At 49.8% G+C, this 18,174-nt stretch overlaps 1 protein-coding gene across 1 annotated transcript in view; it reads right to left on the bottom strand.

Annotated features, from left to right (window-relative positions):
• KIF3C (kinesin family member 3C) overlaps positions 1 to 17,261 on the bottom strand; it is a 35,474-nt gene extending 18,213 nt beyond the window's left edge. Inside the window, 2 exon segments of the mRNA XM_077774080.1 lie at positions 15,288 to 15,952; positions 15,955 to 17,261. Coding sequence (XP_077630206.1) covers positions 15,288 to 15,952; positions 15,955 to 16,798 — 1,509 coding nt within the window. The 5' untranslated portion in view covers positions 16,799 to 17,261.
• Between the last annotated feature and the right edge of the window lie 913 nt (positions 17,262 to 18,174).

Raw genomic sequence — 18,174 nt, 5'->3', positions numbered from 1 at the left:
AATGCAGGGCTTGAACTCAGGAACCGTGAGATCATGACCTGGGCTGGAATCAAGAGTCAGACACTTAACCGACTGAGCCACCCAGGTGCCCCAGAACCACCGCTTTTTGAGGCTCCCCCCAGAATCCACATTACCTGGGGACTTGTTAGAAACCCAGGATCTCGGGCCCTACGCAGACCAAGTGAATCAGAATCTGCTCAGTAACGAGATCCCCAGGTGGCCTGTGTGACATGCTTCAAGGGGGACGCCATTAGCACCATCGTTCTCCTCACAAAAGCTCAGACAGGTTAAGCAATCCATCCACACAGCCAGTCACATGACAGCCGTTAAATTTAAGTGGAGAACCCAGGCCCAGGTCGGCCTGGCCCTAAAGCCCATGCTCTTTCTACTCCAGACATTCTTTCTGTTCAACGTTTTAGGAAACAGAAGCTGCTAAAAGAAAAGCAACACGTTTCCAGCAGGAGAACATTATGTCTGACTGATCTCCATGGTTATTCCAGAACACGGGGAAGCCAGCGACCAGAANTAGGGGGGTGGATTAGGGAAAGGAAACAGTAACAGGCATCTGTCTGGATGGAAAAGTGTTCAGATATTAAAAGACAGGACTGATCTGCACCAGAAATCACGCAAGCGCGAGAGCACTAGCCAGAGACCCAGCTCCACAGATGCCCCAGAGCTTAAGTGGTAACGTTCAAGAGAATTTCTAGGCTGCATGAGCTGACAAAAAATGTCACATGAGTTTCAACTGCAGTTTTACCTTCTGGAAAAAGTAATCCTAGCTCTACTCATTAAATGATAGCTGTGAGCAATCAGTTATAAGTTAAAAAAAATAAAAAAAGAAGTTGGGGGGCTGGGGGGCTATTCTCTATTGTTCCCAGAAGACATTGACTTAATACGCTACCACAGCTAAAAACAGCCACTAGCATCTGGCCAGGCACCATCATGAAAGCTTTTTGGAAACAAAACAAAAAGCATTCTACCCTAATATAAAATGGTGACACAGCTCAATCTAGTTCCCTCACTGCGTCTCTGGGGACATGAAGAAGCGAGATCTCGAGAAGGGCGGCTAAGACCATCCAAGGGCTATTAAAAATTAGGACTCTTTAGTCTGCAAAGACAAAGAAAGGTTAGGACGATAGACCTGGAAACTATGATCAAAATGGGTGTGGGGGTGCCTGGCTGGCTTGGTCGGTAGAACACGCAACTCTTGATCTCAGGGTTGTGAGTTCAAGCCCCAGGCTGGGCATAGAGCTTACTTAGTTAAAGAGAAAAATACAGGGCACCTGGTTGGCTCAGTCGGTTAAGTGTCTGATTCTTGATATCAGCTCAGGTTATGATCTCTTGGTCATGAGATTGAACCCTGCATAGGCTCTGTGCTAAGTGCAGAAGCTGCTTGGGATTCTCTCTCTCTTTCTGCCCCTCGCCTGCTTGTGCACCCTCAGACATGTGCTCTCTTTCTTGAAATGATAAACTTTAAACAAATAATAAAATAGAGGCACCTATTTTATTGTGCTCAGTCTGTTAAGTGTCTGGCCTCAGCGTAGGTCATGATCTCATGGCTCATGAGGTCAAGCCTCTCACTGACAGTGAGTTGGGGACTGCTTTGGATTCTGTCTCCCCCTCTTNTAAAAAACATTTAAAAAATTTAAAAAATACATTAAAAAAGTTCCCTTTAAAAAATTAAATTAAAATATGAGTGAAAAGGAAAGACTGAGACTTTTCCAATCAATCCTGGTACACAGAGGAAGAGCTTATACTTTGGGGAGGGTTTTTGACAAATAAAGGAAGTTCTACCATTCATAGAAGGTGATAAATGTATGGAATTGGTTCTCAGGAGGACTGTATTAAATATCTAACAGTTTATGGAAACCAATTTGACAATAAACTATTTGTTAAAAAAAAGAAAAAAAATTAAAAGAAAAATATCTAACAGTTTATTAAGGGATTCTAGAGACACATTTTTTTAAAAAGTAAGCTCTATGCCCAATGTGAGGCTTGAACTCAGGACCCCGAAATCAAGAGTTGCATGCTCTACTCCCCCAGGTACCCTCCTGGGGACACATTTTTAACCTTTTATTGTCTTTCCTTTCAGAAATAAAAAATGCGCTAATATCAGAATAACCACAAAGTAAAACAAAATTAGGGAAAGCTTCACATATTCCTCACCTACTCAGCTTCTTTTATTTTTCCTGTTTTTTCAGATTTTTCCATATGCACACATCACTTTTTCACATCAACAGGCAAGGTATAAATATACAGTCATGTACTGCTATTTCCATTTATCATCTCTCTCCAGAAGTTCCTGTTACTTCACTAAGGTTTATGACTATAAACTTAATGATTGCGTAATACAGCAAATAATTTAAATATATTTAACCTGCATTAGGAGATATTTTGGTTGTGTGCAATGTTTACAATAAACACCCTTGTACATATAATTTTTTGGTTTTTTTAGATGACTTTTTTAGACGGAAATTTCAGGAGTGGACAAAGGATTATAAACATTTTATCTATCTTAGAACATACTGCCAAGTTATCTTTCTAACAATTTACATCACTTAAACTACGGCCAGCAATAAAGAATGGAGCTGCTTTTATTATAATGTCATAGGCATGAAGTATTATCATTATTTTAAAAAGTTGTTTTAATAATAGATATAAAATTAAGCCTTCCCATTTATTTTATTAAAAAATTGTTTTAATGTTTATTTATTTACTNAGACCGGGACCTGAGCCAAAGTCAGACGCTTAACTGACTGAGCCACCCAGGTGCCCCTTCCCATTTATTTTATACTCCCTATATCTTTCGGGTAGACTTGTGGAGGTCTGATCTCTCCTTTTGCAACATATCCTTTTATGTGTTTTTTAAATTATTTTTTTTTTTCTTGGTGATTTTTAAGTAAGGAGACAGACCTCTGATTCAAAACAATTCTTAGTTCAGCCTCTACTTTCTTGGGCTACCCACACATAGTCCTTTGCTCTCCTCATTCAAAATTCTGCCTGACAAGGGCTCCTGGGTGGCTCGGTGGGTTAAGCGTCCGACTTTGGCTCAGGCCATGATCTCTTGGTTCGTGACTTTGAGCCCCATGTAGGACTCCCTGCTGTCAGGGCAGAGCCCGCTTCAGATCCTCTGTCCCGGCACCCCCCCACGCCCCTCCCCCCTCTCAAAAATGAATAAACATTAAAAAAAAAAAAATTCTTCCTGACAATGTCCAAATGGATTCAAGATACCTTGTTAGACAGAATCTGGGCACCAATCTGGCCTGGAATCTGATGTCTCAGCCAAGACTACCAGAGCCCCCCAGTCTAAGCCTCCCCCACCCCTACAACACGCCTGTCAGGACTGCTTTCTGTGTCAGTTCTTGCTAACTGGCCTTCACGCTAGATCTGCTCCTTAGATCTAGAACTCTGCTTGGGGATCTCTCCTTCTGGCTGGGCCCTGCGCTCCATGAAGAGAATTCCAGATGATGTCTGACTGTCCATTCTCACACCATTCCATTCGTCCACCGCCCCAGTGCTTCCCCGCCAGCCCCACCGAAACCCAGCACAGACGTGGTCTGAATGACAACTGAATTTGCCTTTCTGGTGCCTCGCCAAGTCTTGCCCGCTTGCCCAGCCCACGCTACTGGCCAAGCCTGGCTGACAGAGCCTGTCTTATGCTAGAGGAGGGGGCTGGTCCTGGCACAACGTCTGTGGGTGGGCCTCAGCCCAGGTGCGAGGTCTCAGCCCCCAGCTTCTTCCCGTTCTCAACCCATGCAGCTTGCTTCACCCCCACGCTCTGAAATATGTCATGCAGGACTTCAATTCCTTGCTTGGAAACAGGGGTAGGATTTTCTTTCTTTTTTTGCTTCTGCTTTTAATTTTCCCCCTTTTTCTGAGGATACCGGTAGCCACCTCCTCCTTTTCTTCAGATCTCTGCCCTTACTATCCTCTCTGGAGGACAGGGAGGGACAGGGACAGCCTAGGCCCACTTCAGGCTGGGGGATACTAAACAGAATGGCTGGGAATACAGGGTTCCCAGTCCCCAGGAAAAGTGAATGCTGAGGACTTAGCAGCCCTAGTTAATGCTGCCTTTGTGATCTCCCAAGGCAAAGACAGGTGGGTGGGGCCTCTGGACAGGACTGGGTTTGGTCCTACTGATTCTAAAGAAGTCCAGTGTAACTAAAAGGCCAGCAGAGGCTGTGGGGGTGGAAGAGCCAGGGCTGGGAGCCCCGGGGCCATGGTCTGACTCTTGAGACACTGATACAAATCACAGCATAAGTAAGGCCACCTCAGCACATCATGGACCCCAACCCCTTTTGCTTTACAGACAAGGACACTGAGGCCCAGAGACGGAGCGGTCTAAGTGCGGAGTTTCATAATTGAGGAATTTTTACATGCAATCTGCTCCTACATGGGCTATGTTCTTTCCAAATAATTTCCCAATGTGGCCAGGACCTTGCTTCCAGGTATTAGAGGCCATGGCTGTGACAACGGACAGCCCATTTCATCACAGCGACCATGGAAATTCACAGGCCCAACTCGGGAGACTCAGAGGTTCACCCCTTCCCATCCCAGAGCAAGGCCAGGAGGAGGAGAAGGAGGCCTCAGTACTCATTAAGTGCTGATCTGGAAAGACAGACGGGAGACAGCCAGGCCCAGACAGCCGCTCTTCTGAGAAGATACCATCAGCTATGATTTCACAGAGGCCAGCCAGGCCCTGTGCTGCCAGTGCCAGCTAATCTATGACATTCCGCGGGCGACAAGAGTCTCAGATGCAACTCGCCACGTGCCTGTGGCCAGGTGAGGTCCTTTTAAGACGAATTGTCCTATGTAATCATCATAAGAACCATTTGAGGTAACAAGAATGACTGCCATTTGACACAGAAGGAAACTAAGATTCAGACAGGTGAATGGACTCGCTCAAGGTTACGGAGCCAGTAAATGGCAGAGGTGATATCTGAACAGCAGCTTCCTAACTCTGCTGGTGTTCTCTTCCCTGCTCCACAGCTTTCTCCTGGGGTCAGGCAGGAAGAGAGCCTAGGAGAGAAGCAGCATCTGGTATTTGCTCCTTTGCCAATTCAGGAACCACCAAGAAAGCTCGGGGCGCCATTTCTCTCCCTTTGAGCTGAAAGAGGCAGATCTCTGCCGAAGATGCTTATGCCTGAGGCATCTTATGGGGCCTCTGAGATGAGTGGGTTAGTGTCTTAATTGCATGCTTCGTGCTTCGGGGGGAGGGTGTCAGTATCATTAGCATCCCAGAGAGAGAGGCTAACCCCTGGAATGCTCATGGGAAAGGCCATCTCCCAAGTTCCAAAGAGGAATGATATAAACAGCACTGGCACGTCAGAGAGCCGGAGCGCTGGGACACACTCTGCCGCCCTATTTACTATGAAATCTAGGGCACTGGACCCTGGACTTCAGTTTTCCTTATCTGTAAAACAGAAGAGGATACCGACCAGCCTTATGGGCTTTGGGTAAGAAAGGTGAGTTGGAGAACAGATGTGAAAGTACTTGGTAAGTGATAAAGTACAATCAAATGTCAGCAGTTACTCATCACCTAGTATCCGAGGGACAGGTACTCACTACTCACCACAAAGAGCAAAACAAAACAATGAGGGGAACAGTCCTTGCTTCCATCCCTTATTACAGCCACTCTTACTCCTCCAGGACCTATTTCTCCCTCTGTGGCTCCCTGGTTATAGATCTTGAGGAGCCAGTAGAAGAAAAAGAAAAAGAAAGAAAGAAGGAAGGAAAGAAAGAAGAAGAAAGAAAGAAAAGGGGCAACAGAAAAGGGAAGAACAGTGCTATTTGCAGTGACAGAAAATCATTTCTCCCCTGGGGGACAGAGATCAGGAAACTCCTCTGTTTCCTGCCTTGAGTCTCCTTGGATGGCTCAAAATACAGCAGAAAGGACTGATCTCTCAAATGCTAGGAATTCTCTCATCAAGAAGAAAACAATTAGGGATCAGGATGGGCTGGGGAGAGAACCGAGCCGGACTCCGCTCCGCTCCCAGCTTTGTATCGGACAGGGTACGCACGCCCAGTAGGGCTTCGATCCCTGTCAGAGAAAAGCAGGAAGAAAAAAAGCCCAGCCCATTCACTTCAGTTGGAAAACCACAAACACCTCAAATCTGATCCCTACCTTCCCCCTTCTCCCCTATTTCCCTCATTTAGAAGTGGTGTTCTAGATGCGGCGTTTCTCTCCAGCGCCAGGGATGCAAATGGACCACAGAATGCTACGATGTCAGAACTGGAGGAGACCCGAGGAGGCATAATGTGCAGACTCAGCATTTGACAGCCTAGGCACAGGGCCCCAGGGCTTAGGTGGGTCACTGGGGTCATACAACCTCCAGCCCGAAGGCAATGCTTGGTCATTCCTCTCCAGTCCCCACTGCCCAGTCATTCAGGCCGATCTCTAACCCTGGGCTGCTGACCTGCTACATCTGAGGTGAATCAGCAAATGGTACAGAAAGCAAGGAATCATCGACTGAGGGAAAGTGACTTGTCCACGGTCCTAGGATTACCAATAACTGAATATCACTGAGAATTGTCATCAACCCTGGGTCTCCCCCCATTATTCATTGTTTTTTTGTTTTGTTTTGTTTTTAAATTTATTTCTAGGAGAGAGAGAGAGAGAGACAGCGTGAGCAGGGGAGGGTCAGAGAGAGAGGGAGTCACAGACTGAAATAGGCTCCAGGCTCTGAGCTGGCAGCCAGCACAGAGCCTGACGCGGGGCTTGAACCCACGAACCGCGAGATCACGACCCAAGCGAAAGTCGGACTCTTAACCGACTAAGCCACCCAGACGCCCCTCGTTGTTTTTAAGCCAATCTACCAACCAGGTGTTAACACATTTCTTTTATATATATTTTTCCTCCCTTAAAGTGTTTAGATTAGTTTTTATTTAACAAAGTACTACATGCTTACAGTAAAAACAAAAAAAGTATAAATTGAAAAATAAAAGCCTCCCTCCCCATTAAAATTCCTAGAAATAATCACTATTAGTGAATTCTCATCATTCCTTCCAGAAATTTAAATAATTTAAAGACTTAACTATACCTAGTGATTTGTGTTCTTGGTCATGGGAACTCAGAAGGATTTGTTGATTAGATGAATGGAGCCGGGTGAGTCAGAGGCTGGGGGTTTGCATCATACGGAAGGACAGAGATGGGTTGAGTTAAGCATCTCAGCAGATAAGAGCTCCCAATGGGGCCTATTAGCCCGGGAGCTGGCATGAATCTTTCGTTTCTGAGTTGGTATTACAGTGTGGAGGGAAAGACCGTGGGCTCTGGAGACAGGCAGACACAGGCTCCTGTTCTGGCCCTAACACTTCCTAGGCATGCGACCCTGGGCTGTCCCTTCCTTAAGGAGTCTCGGCAGCCTCATTTGTCACACGGAGGTGAAAATAGTACTACTTCATGGTGCTAACGCGAGGATTCAAGAAAAACAATGCACATGAAGAATATAGGCAGCGTTGGGGTGCCTGGGTGGCTTAGTCGGTTAAGCGTCCGACTTTCGCTTAGGTCATGATCTCGCGGTTCGTGGGTTCGAGCCCCGAGTCGGGCTCTGTGCTGACTGCCAGCTCAGAGCCTGTTTCAGTCTGTGACTCCCTCTCTCTCTGACCCTCCCCTGCTCACGCTGTCTCTCTCTCTCTCCTAGAAATAAATAAAACATTTAAAAAAAAAGAATATAGGCAGCGTGCTTGGCATTAAACATGCACTAAAGCAATGGTAGCTGTCATCATCATTACTATAGTTGTTGTCATTATTATTCTGCTGGCTCACCTCAAGAAAGGAGAAAGCCCACAGGTCCATTACCTAGTGCTATACAAACAGATCAGCCCAGGACTTGGGACTCCTCTATTGAGTACATCTGGCAGGGAAGGGAGACAAGTAAGAAATAACTCTAGTATGACCAGGGGTTAATGCCCAGGAATTTCTCAGGATATTAAAAATTCTAGATGTACCAAACTACAAGAACAGGTGCCCTATGAGCTCTGAGAATGGGGATCTGGCTTGCGCAGTCTGTACAGCTAAATGGCTAGATCTGTGGGAAGAAGGACCATTTTTTTATTTACTCAGGCTATCTGGCTCAACAGCCCTCAGGCCAAGAAGGCTCCAGAAGAATGTCCAGGTGCAACAGGCTGGCAGGGCATGGCAGGAGAAGGGTGCCCTTCTCTAGCTGCATTCCAGGCCTTTCCTCTAGTCCTCAGAGCACAATGAGAACATTATCATGGCCACTTAATCCAATCTTGTGCTGTCTGGGGGCTGGAAATGACTAAGGGCAATAATACACTCCTCCTCTGGTCAACACACATTGGGAGAAACCCAACACTGGACCAAAAGGTCTGCTGAGCCTTGACATAACCCGAAGCCCAAAGCATCTGATGGAAATGTATTAGTTTTAAATGCTTCCTGCCAGTCAAATCTTCATATTATAAAATGCCCCAGCTCATGGTAGTTCTGTTAAATGATCACACTGCTGCCAGGGATGGGAAGGAATAGAAGTCATGGCTCCCATCAATGCCAAGAGGCCATGGCCTCTGACCTAGCTGCTAGACCCAGGGTGGCACACCCATCACTTTTTATCAGGAGGTTTCCCTCAAGGATGGTGGAGGACTTAGCTAAGATGGGGGGAGGGGTTGCTGTGTAGTCCCTGATCACGCAGCCCCGTAAATCTGAGTGTCTGGCATGGGACTGGTGTCCTGGGGGACGTGGAAGGAACCAGACCAGCTTTGGGAAAGTAGATCCTTCCTAGATTACTGGGGAGTCTCCAGAGACGGTAACAGCGCTACTCAGAGGCCAACATGAAGATCAGACAGTGGAATGACACTGGGTATTTAATTCCCCATCTACAGCCCTTTCTCTCCTATTGGGGCTTCTTCTCCCCAGAAATCCTGCTGTTTGCCCCTTTACCCGCTTTCTCCTTTTTCCCTGCCTTTACAACTCCACTTCCCTTTCTCCTCTTCACCGTCCCCTTCTATTTATTTCCTGTCTTTCTCCCCATTCTCTTCTTTCTCTTTTCTTCATTTCATTGTCTTTTTCTAATTGGCCATGATAGCTGAAAATTATTTTTTATAATTGATTGAATGCATACATTAAAACTTAAACCTTCTGGTCTTAATTTTTCTTTTTCTTTTTTTAGGTTTTATTTTTTGCGGCACCTGGATGGCTCAGTCATTGATCTCAGCTCACGTCTTGATCTCAGGGTTATGAGTTCAAGCTCCACGTTGGGCTCCATGCCCAGCATGGAGCCTACTTAGAAAAAATTGTAATGATAATATAAAGTCTTATTTATATATTTTTTAAATGTTTTTTTTTTTTATTTATTTCTGAGAGAGAGAGACAGCACGAGCAGGGGAAGGTCAGACAGGGAGGGAGATACAGAATCTGAAACAGGCTCCAGGCTCTGAGCTGGTAGTCAGCACAGAGTCCGACGCGGGGCTCGAACTCACGAACTGTGAGATCATGACCTGAACTGAAGTTGGACACTTAACCACCCAGGCGCCCCTATAAAGTCTTATTTAGTTAAGTCACTTCTACACCCAACGTGGGGTCCAAAGGCATGATCAAGAATTGTGTGCTCTTCTGAGTCAGCCAGACACCCCTAATCTTAATTTTCAAAAAGATAAACTGAACATTTTATATTTTGCTCAAGAAATAGTCTTTCCAACAATGAAGGACATTTAGGAGGGGGAGGGGACTTTAAAGACCATCTAGTTCAATGGCTTTGCTGATACATAAATCCCTTCTGAGTGCCTCTGACACTCAGTTTCTCCTTGAGCACTTCCAGGGAATGGAGCCTGCTACCTCTAGAAGCAGCCCATTTCTGAGTGTTAAGAAGTTCTTTATATTGACTTTAATCTGCTCCCATAATTCCCATCCCCTGGCTACCAGGACAATCTAGGATATAAAAACAGGGCAATTGGGGTGCCTGGTGGCTCAGTTGGTTAAGCATCAGACCTTGGCTCAGGTCATGATTTCACAGTTTATGACTTTGAGCCCCACATCAGACTCTGTGCTGTCAGCTCAGAGCCTGGAGCCTGCTTCAGATTCTCTGTCTCCCCCTCTCTCGGCCCTTTCCCCACTCATATGGGCTCTCTGTTAAAAATAAACATTTAAAAAAAAAAGAAGAAAAACAGTGCAATCATCAAAAAGTGAAGTACATATTAGGTTCAAAAGATGGGGGTAGACCAGTTGGCTATGAGGTTCTCCTACTGGAGTAGCTCACTTGGGCTGGCAAGGTTGAGGGGATATACGGCAGGCAGCCACTGGCAGGCCCTGAATGCCAGACTAAAATGTGGTGTGTTTGACTTATCAGGAAGGTGAAGCAAAGTGAAAGTGTCCATTAGGCGGTAATACACAGTTGTTATTTACTGAACACTTACATGCCAGGAACTGTGCAAGTGCCTGAACACTCATTATCCCATTTAATCCTCCCAATAACACTGACATGGGTACTGTTATTGTTTCACTTTATAGACGAGGTCACTGAGGTCTCAGGGCTAGTAAGTCACTCAACTCAGGTCTGTCTGTGTCTGATGCACCTGTTCTGAATACAGCACTCTACAGAAGGCCAGGAGAGAGATCAGAACGGGAGACCCCAATCCGGGAGTCATTTACATAGAGGGAGAGAGTGTCAAGAACGGAAGGTATGGGTCTCACTTGAGATCTCTTCTAAAGACATGCCCCCAGTCTTCATTTCTAGTCTCGTGCCTCCTCTTACACTCCACCGATCCATCTCCAGCTGCCCGCTGGATTTTGTCACCTCAAATTCAATGCATCTACACAATCTCCTGACATTTTCCACCACCTTCGTAGCAACCAGTTCCCAAACTGATCTTCCTAATTCTTTAAGCATAAAAGAAGATCAAATTTTGGGGCGCCTGGGTGGCTTAGTCGGTTAAGCATCCGACTTTCGCTTAGGTCATGATCTCGCAGTTCGTGGGTTCAAGCCCCGCGTCGGGCTCTGTGCTGACTGCCAGCTCAGAGCCTGGAGCCTGTTTCAGTCTGTGACTCCCTCTCTCTCTGACCCTCCCCTGCTCATGCTCTCTCTCTCTCTCTCTCTCCTAGAAATAAATAAAAATATTTAAAAAAAAAAAAAAAGAAGAAGATCAAATTTCATGTTAAACCAACCTGGGCTTGACAAGACTTGCCACATACAAACTACGAGGCCTTGGGCAAGTTACTTAACCTCCAGGGGCCTCGGTTTTCTCAGCTATAAAATGGGAAGAATAACAACACCTTTCCTGGAAGGTGCTTGTGTGGACTAAGTTAGATAATTTGTGATAGAATATGTAGTATAGTGCTTGGCCCATAGCATTATGTAAACAGCATTATTACTGTGATACTGCTGTTTCGGGGGGTGGGAACTCTCTTTTGCAACCTTTTTATGGTTAATCCCAGTGCTCATTAGTTGGGGGAAGAAGAGGGTCCTACAAAGTGGACAATAAAAGTTCAGTGCAGTTTGTGTTCTCTGCAATGACCTCATCCCTTTGCCTTTGGAAGCCGCTGCTGCAGGGTCTCTGTCCTACACCCACCACACACAGAGCTGGGCTCCGGCCAAGACCCGCCTCCTCTTCTCCCTCCAGCCCTACTTACATGGAGACCAACAGGCAGGGCCTCCTCCCCTCCCCTCTTTAACTGGAACCTGCATTTTGTGTCATCTGCAGCTCTGACCTCCCCTAGACACTCTTCTTTCTTTCTAAGTATCTAGGATCAAAGTTTTAGAGATCACCTGGTCCAATCCCTCAAAAAACTCAGTTCAAAATTAAAGCAGTCGTTTAGAAAAACGTCTCGCACAATTAAATGTGAAGAAAGCGGGCCTTCTCCCAACCAATCCATGTGCTTTCACCAGTCCTCACTGCAGTCTGTGCAGATGTGCACAAACATCTGACTTTCACCATGTCTGCAGAGCCACGGCCTCAGTTGTGGGCCTGTGACTTTCCCTGCACCCCCTTGCTCTTAGGTCCTGGAAGCTATCAAGCCCCCTGGAGATACTACGTAAGGGTTGGTAATGATTCGTGAGAAGCCAGGCACTGATCACAATCGCAATCACAAACAGTCACACATTTGCCACCTTACACCCCCTGAGGCCCATGGTGAACACAGAAGGAGAGATGAAAGGAGACTCCAAGGAGACAGGCACTGTGTTTGTACACAGTGAGGCCAGAACAAAGGAAGCAGGGAGGCTGGAGGTGGAAGGCAGGGAAAGCAGGCGACACAGACTGTGAGATGAGTCAGAGAGTGAATGAGGGCACTAGGTCGTGATGCTACCGCTTAGTTGCCCCCACAGGGTGGTGTGAGCTGGAGGAAGGGAATGGGGGAGGTGAGAGGGGTGTGTTGCGGATGGGGAGCAAAAGCTCAGTTAATTTCCAGGAGGGACCCAAGCTCCCAGCCTTCTGAATTCTCCTACATCTTTCTTGCCTGGCTCTGCTTCCGGAGCTGCAGGGTTATGGCAAGGCAGCTGGGATGGCCCGGGGAGGAAAGAGTCAAGCTAACAACAAAGATGTCACTCCCGGAGATCACTGGACCCCTGCTTGGTAGACAGAAGCCACCCTGTGGCTGCTAATGCCCCTCCATTTATTTGGCTCTTTCAACGTATTTCAAATGCCCTCCCACTAATGATCTCATTTAATCTTTGGCACAAGCCTGTGAAATAGGCAGGCCTGGGATTATCTCCACCTCGCTCCTCCCCTCTTTGAACCAGGCAGTGCCTTAGAGGTACGAGCACCTTGGGGTCCTCCGTCCAGGCCCCACTCTGAGTTGCCTGTTGCTGTTTGTCCCAGGCTAGGTGTGATAAGAAGTCACAGGATATGGACTCATTCCCCTCCTGGAATTTCCCAGCCACCCCTCCCCCTTCACTAATGTCTGAAAGCCTGGCACATGGTGACCATTTCACTCAGTCCCCAGGGAGATATGTCAGGCTTCTCATCAGGCAAATGGAAACCTAAGGCCTTTGCCCTGAGTCACACAGTGAGCAAACGTGGAGGGACCGTGATGACTCGGGGAGAGCACAGGTCTGGGGGGCATTAGGAGACCTGGGTCCCTGAGGGCACAGAGATAGTCACTCCACTTTCCCAGCCTTGGTGTTCCTAACTGTCAAATGGGAACAGTAATCTCCATCTCTTGGGGTTGCTTGAGATGAAGATGTCAAAGAGTTACATAAAAATGAATTTTTCTGATTATCATGTAGCACAGGCAACATCAGGACTCTGTCATCATGGAGAGGCTAGATCAAGCATAGAGAGTCTAGAATTTCCTTAATTTACCTGTGTACCTGGGCAAGTCCAGCCCTCAGTTTCCCAAAGCCCCTGCCAGCTATAAGAAGGAGGGTTCTGTGGACCATGCCTTTAGTGCAAGAACCCTGGCACTGGCTGCACTGATCCCTTAACCATCCTCTTATCTGTGCCCCACGCTGCCTGAGGTCCAAGAATCTTACTGAAGGAGCCAGGCAGTTGCCAACAATGGGAGATCCATTGTTCCCAATGGGAAGAATCCACTGGATCCTTCACTCCAACCCGTCTACCCATTTCGTCAGGGCTGAAGTGTGCTTCTGCACTGTCTCAGCCTCCACTACCTCCCAGCTTTAAAGGACATGAGGGTGGAGAAGGGAAGTAAGGGGTAAGGGTAAGGGGACACTCTTGGTAATGAAACCATTGACAGATTGCCCATGTAAGATTTCCCAGTAGAAAGCACCAGATTGCCTGGATTCCCTTCCTCCTAGGTAGAGCTGAGTCTAACTATTTTGCCTTTAACATCTTGCTTCTCCCAGGATGGCCCCAAAGGTGCCAGGCCCCTGATCCATTCTTAGAGCAAGCACCTCAGCATAATCCCTGCTGTGCTCACGGAGGTGAATTAAATATTAAATATGCAAGGCCAGAGCCCCGGGTGCAGCAACACATTCCCTTAAACACAGACAATGGCATACGGCTCCTCTGCCCATCTTCCAGTAGCTGCCACTCTCCTTCCACGGGCTGGGTTCCCTGCTCCCCAGCCCACACTCCTGAGAGGGCATAAAAAATAGCAATGTGTGTTTCTCTCCAGCAAGGGATCAGCTCATGGCTCACTGCGTCCTTCCTCCAACCCCTCGTGTTGAGGAATCGAGGGACCTGGACATGCCTGGAACACTGAGTTGTGGCATCAGCAGCAGTGAAATTTAACAGGTCTGTGGCTGGCCTGGCAGGGGCCTCTGTAGCTTAACCCCACCTAGGGTCTGGAGGCCCCCATTAGGAAGGGAACAGTTTGGGGAGGCGCAGATAGCTCTCAGGGCAATGGGGAGTTAGATCTTACCGGGCTGAGGCCGAGGCCTGGGTATGGGGGTCAGTTTGTTTCTCGGGTTGGAAGAGCTTCAGAGATCACCCGGACCACCTCGATTTTACAAGAAGGGAAACTGAGGTTTGAGGAAGGGAGGGAGCAACTTACACAAGGTCACTTAATGAGCTATAAAATGGCTAGGCCTAGACTCCAGGTCTCCAGGGTAGGGCCCAGTGCTCTCTCCTGCCCTTTCTGTGATCCCTGAATCTCCCTCCTAATGTTACCCGTACCAGGCCGGGTGCACAGCTGTGCACTGCATGGATCCCGGGGACTGCTTTCACGGGGAGCTGCATCCATTCCTAGTCCTGCCTGGCCATCCAAATACTGAAAGAGCCCAAGGTCCCTGCATTCCAGCTCAGCTCGGCCATTTTGTAGGATGCAGCCTTGGTCATGTGACCTCTCTGGGCCTCAGTTCCTCACCTGTAAAATGGGGATTTAAGAACCCGTGCCCTGGAGAGCTTCTGTAAGGCTCCAATGAGATCGCGTGTGTGGGGCGTTTGGTAAACTGAGAAGTGCTATCCAAGTGTCAGATATTATTAAAATGGTGTCAGGTGTGAAGGTGCTGCAGGAGGAGGAGGTCCCAGGGGAGGAGGCTATGCATGACAATCCCACACCCAAACGAGGCTGACCTGGTCGTCCCACGGACCTGACCGAGATACAGAGGTCACCGGCAGAGATGGATGGGCAGTAGGTGAGACCAGCTCAAGCTCATTGGCTTGAAAGATCACCTGCTTGCTTTGCCTCGTGTGTGTACGTGTGCAGTCTGTCTGTCCTCCTAGGCGCCCCTGGAAGGCTCTGCCTGGCAGCCCGGGATCCCAGGAACATGCCTGGCAGCTCCCGGAAAGCATCCGGCAGGAGGGCCGTGTGTGGCGCTGAGGGAGGACACCTTGCCTCATTCAGGTCAGGTCCCAGACCCTCAAAGAAAAGCCTGTCAGCCCAGATCCCTCCGGGGACCCCTGGAGTGCCTACCCCTGCTCTCTGGGGCCCTTACCTTGTACTTGGCTGCAAGCAGCTCTGTGGCCTGCTGCTCCCGCCTTAGGTCTTCCAGCATCTTCTCCTTTTCCTCCAGCAGCTTCTGCTTCTCCTCGCTCACGAGGCTGCGGTCATCCTGGATGGCCGCCTTCTCTTCCTCCAGCCGCTCCTTCTGCTCCTGAAGGTAATTCTCCATGTTCTTATCCAAGGCCGACTCCAGGACGGGCTGGGGCGGGCGGTGGTTGTTGTTGTTGTCATCCTCCTCTTCAGCCACCCAGGCCTCTATCACGGGCCCCTCGGGGTACCCAGCTGGGGCTGACACAGCCTTCTTCCTGCGGCTGCTCTTCCTCCGGAGCCGCTTTCCCAGCATCCCCCTCTTCTCCAGCTGGGCCTTCAGGCGGGCGATCTCCTCCTGGAATTCCCGCAGCAGAGTGTCCTTGGGGTCCTCGTTCACCCGGGGCTTGTTCTTGATGTTCTTGGCCCTGTTGGCAAAGCGCAGGGTGGAGAGGCTCTCGTCGTAGCTGTGAGAAGCTGGCCCCAGCGTGGCCACCATGATGGTCTTGGCGTTCCCCCCCAGAGAGTCCTGGAGCAGCCGGGTCAGCTTGGAGTCCCGGTAAGGGATGTGGGTGCTCCTGTTCCCCGCCAGAGCAGCGATCACGTTGCCCAGGGCAGACAGTGAGANCCACCCCCACCCCCACCCCCACCCCCAGCACTGCCGCTACTGGTGGCCTGCGTGACCGTCCCTCCGGCTGCGTTGGGGCCTGCCTTGTTCTGCCTCTCACTGCCAGCCAGGTCCACCAGGTTGAGCTTGCCCACACGGATGTGGTCTTGACCATCTGAGCCACGCTCACTGCACTCCACAGTGATGACGAAGATGGCATGGGACCGGGAGCTGACCTCATTCATGTGTGTGCTGCCCACTGCCCGGGTCTGGTTCCCCAGGTTCATCACGTGCTCGATCTCCTTGACATTCTTGGTGACAAAGGAGGAGAGGTCCTTGATGTAGACACCGGTCTCCGGGTTCTCCTTCAGTTCTAGCCTCTTGCCAGGCTCCTTGGACAGCAAGTCCCGGATCTCCTCCTGGTAGATCTCCAGGTAGGAGGCCCGGACCAGGTACTGCTGGTTCTGGGAGCGAGAGATGTGGGTGAAGATATGCTCAAAGGCATTGGGGATGACCCCGCGCAGCTCGGGCTCCACCCAGGTCCCCTGCATGGTGAAGGTCTTGCCAGTGCCCGTCTGGCCATAGGCAAACACCGTGCCATTGAAACCCTGAAGCACCGAGTCTACCAGGGGCCTCACGGTTTCATCATATATGTCCGCCTGCTTGGAGCTGGCATCATACACGGCATCAAAGGTGAAGGACTTGGGCAGCTCCCCTGGGGCGGCGCGGGGGTTCCGCAGGGTCACCTGGCCCAGTTTCACGTCCATGGTCAGGATCTGCTCGTGACCAGCAGCCTCCTCCTTCCGGCTGAGGGGGCGGCACCGGGCCACCACCTTTAGGGCCTCGCTGGCCTTGGTTTTACTGGCCATCTTGCTGCTCTGTCCTTCCTGCCCCCAGGGCCCCTCCGCAGCCTGGGCGGTCCTGCTGTCCTCCCTAGGTCCGGATCAGCGGGGCCGGCCCAGCCCCCAGGCGCCGCTCTTCAATCCGCATGCAGCCTCCTAGGGTGGGGATGCTGGGAGGTGGCCCCGCCGCTGCTGCAGTCCGGGCCTCCACCGCTCTCCGGTCTTCGCTGCACCGGCCGGGCAGGGGGAATTAGGCAGAATCCCCGGGCAGCCGCGCCGGCCGAATGGCAGTGCCTGGAACCCGCCCCATGCTGGGGCAGAGGGGCGCTGCCGTAAACAGCTACGGCAACAATGAGATAAAGGAAGAGGAAAATGGGATGGGGGTGGGCGGCGGAGCTGTCTTCTCCTCCTCCTCCTCCTCTTCTAGGGATCCATGGCGGGGGCTGCTGGTCCTGGGTGGCCGGGGGTCCCGGCCCTCCCGAGGGCAGAGGCTCACNCACTGAGCCCGAGCATGCTGGGAATTGTAGTCCTGCCTTTGTTAACCGGCTTCGGGCAGGTTGCTGATGCCTTCTCGCGTCCGGGAGGCTCCTCCCTCTCTGGCTTGCAACCTACGGCGTGACTGCTGAGGTTGCAGCCTACCTGGCGGGGACGGGGGTACCCACCACCCACACTTGTTCCCTCCACAGGCACCATCTTCCATCGCCCCACAGCCCCTGCCTTTCTGCCTGCAGACGCGTACATATCACCCCTCCCCTTCAGACTGTTGCCAGGCACCTTGACTCCTAACCGTTGCCTGACTGTCCTTCCCTCTCCCTAGCCTGATTTACTTCTGGCCTTCCTCTGGTCTCCTGGAACCGCCTTCCAGCTGATTCTCCCCTCACGCGTTGTCTGCACATGCGCCCAGGTCCCCTTCCCGCCTCTTCTACTAGCCTTCCATATTGTCTACGAGCCCCTCCATCTTCTGAGGCAGGCCCACCTTCCCAGCCTCACCTCCAGGTACACTGTGTTCCAGACATTCATTCCTTCAAACAGTCACCCAGTGCCTGCTGAGCCCCCGGCCTGTTGTAGGAGCTGCACCTTCTTGTCTTCAAGGAGCTCACATTCTAAGAACCATGTTTTGTGTTCTTGACTGGATGTGCTGTGTGGCATCTTTGTGCCTTTGCCAGAGGGTGCTGTCACCCGTCCACATTTGGGGCCTGCCACTTGGGCAGTTCAGGCACCTCCTCCTCTGGGACGCTTTCCTTGATCAATTTCTTTTCTGAAGCAGAAAGAGACACAGAATTTGCATAAAACAAAGTTTGGAATCGAATTGCACTTTCTCTCTCTCTCTCTTTTTTAAAGTGTATTTATTTATTTTGAGAGATGGGAGAGGGGCAGAGACAGAAGAGAGAGAGAATCTCAAC

This window comes from Crocuta crocuta, unplaced genomic scaffold (genome assembly GCF_008692635.1).
Source record: "Crocuta crocuta isolate KB4526 unplaced genomic scaffold, BGI_CrCroc_1.0 scaffold246, whole genome shotgun sequence".
Lineage (NCBI taxonomy): Eukaryota > Metazoa > Chordata > Mammalia > Carnivora > Hyaenidae > Crocuta > Crocuta crocuta.
Note: the sequence above shows the minus strand (reverse complement) of the source record. Positions and strands in the feature narration are given on the sequence as shown.